General features: G+C 42.0%; 1 protein-coding gene across 2 annotated transcripts in view; it reads left to right on the top strand.

Annotated features, from left to right (window-relative positions):
* The window catches only part of F8 (coagulation factor VIII, procoagulant component), an 83,766-nt gene that overhangs the window by 18,653 nt on the left and 62,934 nt on the right, over nt 1-2,179 (top strand). Inside the window, exon 1 of one of the 2 annotated variants that reach the window (XM_014532374.1) lies at nt 1,101-1,218. The exons of the other annotated variant lie outside the window; for it this stretch is intronic. Coding sequence (XP_014387860.1) covers nt 1,158-1,218 — 61 coding nt within the window. The 5' untranslated portion in view covers nt 1,101-1,157. Of the gene's footprint in view, nt 1-1,100; nt 1,219-2,179 lie in introns of those variants that run through there. 2 annotated transcript variants of the gene reach the window in all.

Genomic DNA, 2,179 nt, shown 5'->3' with positions numbered 1-2,179 from the left:
GCTCTATCCACTGAGCCAAACCAGCTAGGGCTATGATTTATCATATAACTTTTTCCTTTTTTCACACAGGTTTCCTCCTGAAATGCCAAGATCTTTTCCATTCAACACCTCAGTCATATACAAAAAGACTGTCTTTGTAGAGTTCACGGATCACCTTTTCAACACTGCCAAGCCCAGGCCACCATGGATGGGTATGAAAACAGTATTGGTTGTTTATTATAAAACTGGGTATCTACTACCACCTATCGGGAAACACACTGGGTGAATAGTCTCAATTTTTTCTGCTGGGCCCTCCTCCTCTGCTTTTACTGTAGATATTAGAGTGCCAAAGGTCGTGGACCTGCATTTGCTTTATTTTCTTTCTACCTTCAGTCCCTAGGTGATCTTGTTCAGTCTTATAGCTTTAAAATATCATCTCTATGCTAATAATCTTAAGTTTATATCTTCAGTTCTGACTGCTTGCTTGATACCTTCACTTAGATGTCAAATAAGCATGCAACAAGATGTTAAGATGAAACATTTTCTATCTTAGAATTATTGCTAAAAATTATAGGTGACAAGTATCCCCAAATTCTAAAGAGAGATATCTACCCACCTATTCAGGAATCATTGATTGGCTGCCTCCTGCACGCCCCCTACTGGGGATTGAGCCCGCAACCCTTACATGTACCCTGACTGGGAATCAACCATGACCTCTTGGTTCATGGGTCAACGCTCAACCATGGAGCCACACCGGCTAGGCTTATTTATTTTTTATGTGCTTAATGTCTCTCAAATGTGATCTCCATGATCTGTCCTGTTCACTATATCTCCGCTGCCTAGGACAGTCTCTAGAATATACTGTAGTAGGAACTCAGCTACTATTAGTTAAATGAATGAATGCATTGAATGAATTGCCAGAACTGTGTCCTCAGAACAATCATAAGGTTGAGCTGGTGATAGCAGTTTCTACATTCATTCATTTGACTACCACTTTTTATCAGTAACCACAGAGACATGCTTCTCCACTGTGACTCAGACCATAACTTTCATAAAAACAGGTTTTCTGGAGTGCCACCCTCCAAGTGACCTTTGTGGTTCATCTCATTCTTGCAGGTCTGCTGGGTCCTACCATTCGGGCTGAGGTTGCTGACACAGTGGTCATTACACTTAAGAACATGGCTTCTCATGCGGTCAGTCTTCATGCTGTTGGTGTTTCCTACTGGAAAGCATCTGAAGGTGAGTCAAATGTCCTCCTACTGTCCTGTCATCACGGCATAGAAGAATATTGAGTATAAGGTCATAAAACTAGTGAATAGTAGAGTTAAGAGGCTAACCGAGGCCTATTTCATGAAGTTAAGAACATTGTCATTTTAGTCTAATCCCCCGAATTTTTATTTGATCCCCTCTTCTCCCATGGGAATCCAAGCCACAGATCCTAAAATTCCCACTTCATCTGCCTTCCTATGCCCAGAAAACTTACTAGAGAGGAATCAAGACTCATGGTATAGAGTTGAAACAGAATTTTCCTTCTCCTTTTTTAGATTCTGACTTTTCAGATATTTTCTCTCCTTCCCCTCCCCCCATTTCTAAATATGGATGCCACCAGGGGATGAGAGACAACTAGCAGAAGCACAAGCTGACCTCGTTAAAACAAACAACCTGTTTGGCCACAGTCCCCACTTCAACGATCTTCTCCTTAAACTTCACAATGCAGGAAGGGAGTGAAGAGGGTGCCACAATTGACTATGATATTGTCCAGCTAGATATAGATCAAGAGGATTCAAGAAAATCCTTAATAAATTATTGGAGCACATGCTCTATGTTGTACAGCCTAACTGTGCTTATATGTTGACCAGTTTCTCATTCTGAAATTGGAAGACCTTAATTTTCTGGGTTGCACTCATGAGGCCAGGGCTGACCTAGATTGGGGGAAGGAGATAGGACGGGGCAGGTGGTATAGAGGAAAAATCATTCCAAGCTCTGGCTGGAGCTGGGTTGGCTATTTCCATGAGGCTTACCTACTTGGGAGCATTTAAAATAAATCTAGGGGCATTTTAGAGATTGTGCAGCATATAGCACTTGTACCCTAAGCCAGGTGAGGTTTGGGAAAATTGATTATCTAATTTCTCACACAGGCATCTACAGTGGTTCTGCCCAGGAACAACACAGTCAGGTGATGGCCTAATGCCCATGTGAT

Source organism: Myotis brandtii, unplaced genomic scaffold, assembly GCF_000412655.1.
Source record: "Myotis brandtii unplaced genomic scaffold, ASM41265v1 scaffold889, whole genome shotgun sequence".
NCBI classification, from domain to species: Eukaryota; Metazoa; Chordata; class Mammalia; order Chiroptera; family Vespertilionidae; genus Myotis; species Myotis brandtii.
This window is presented reverse-complemented; position numbering and strand designations above follow the sequence as displayed.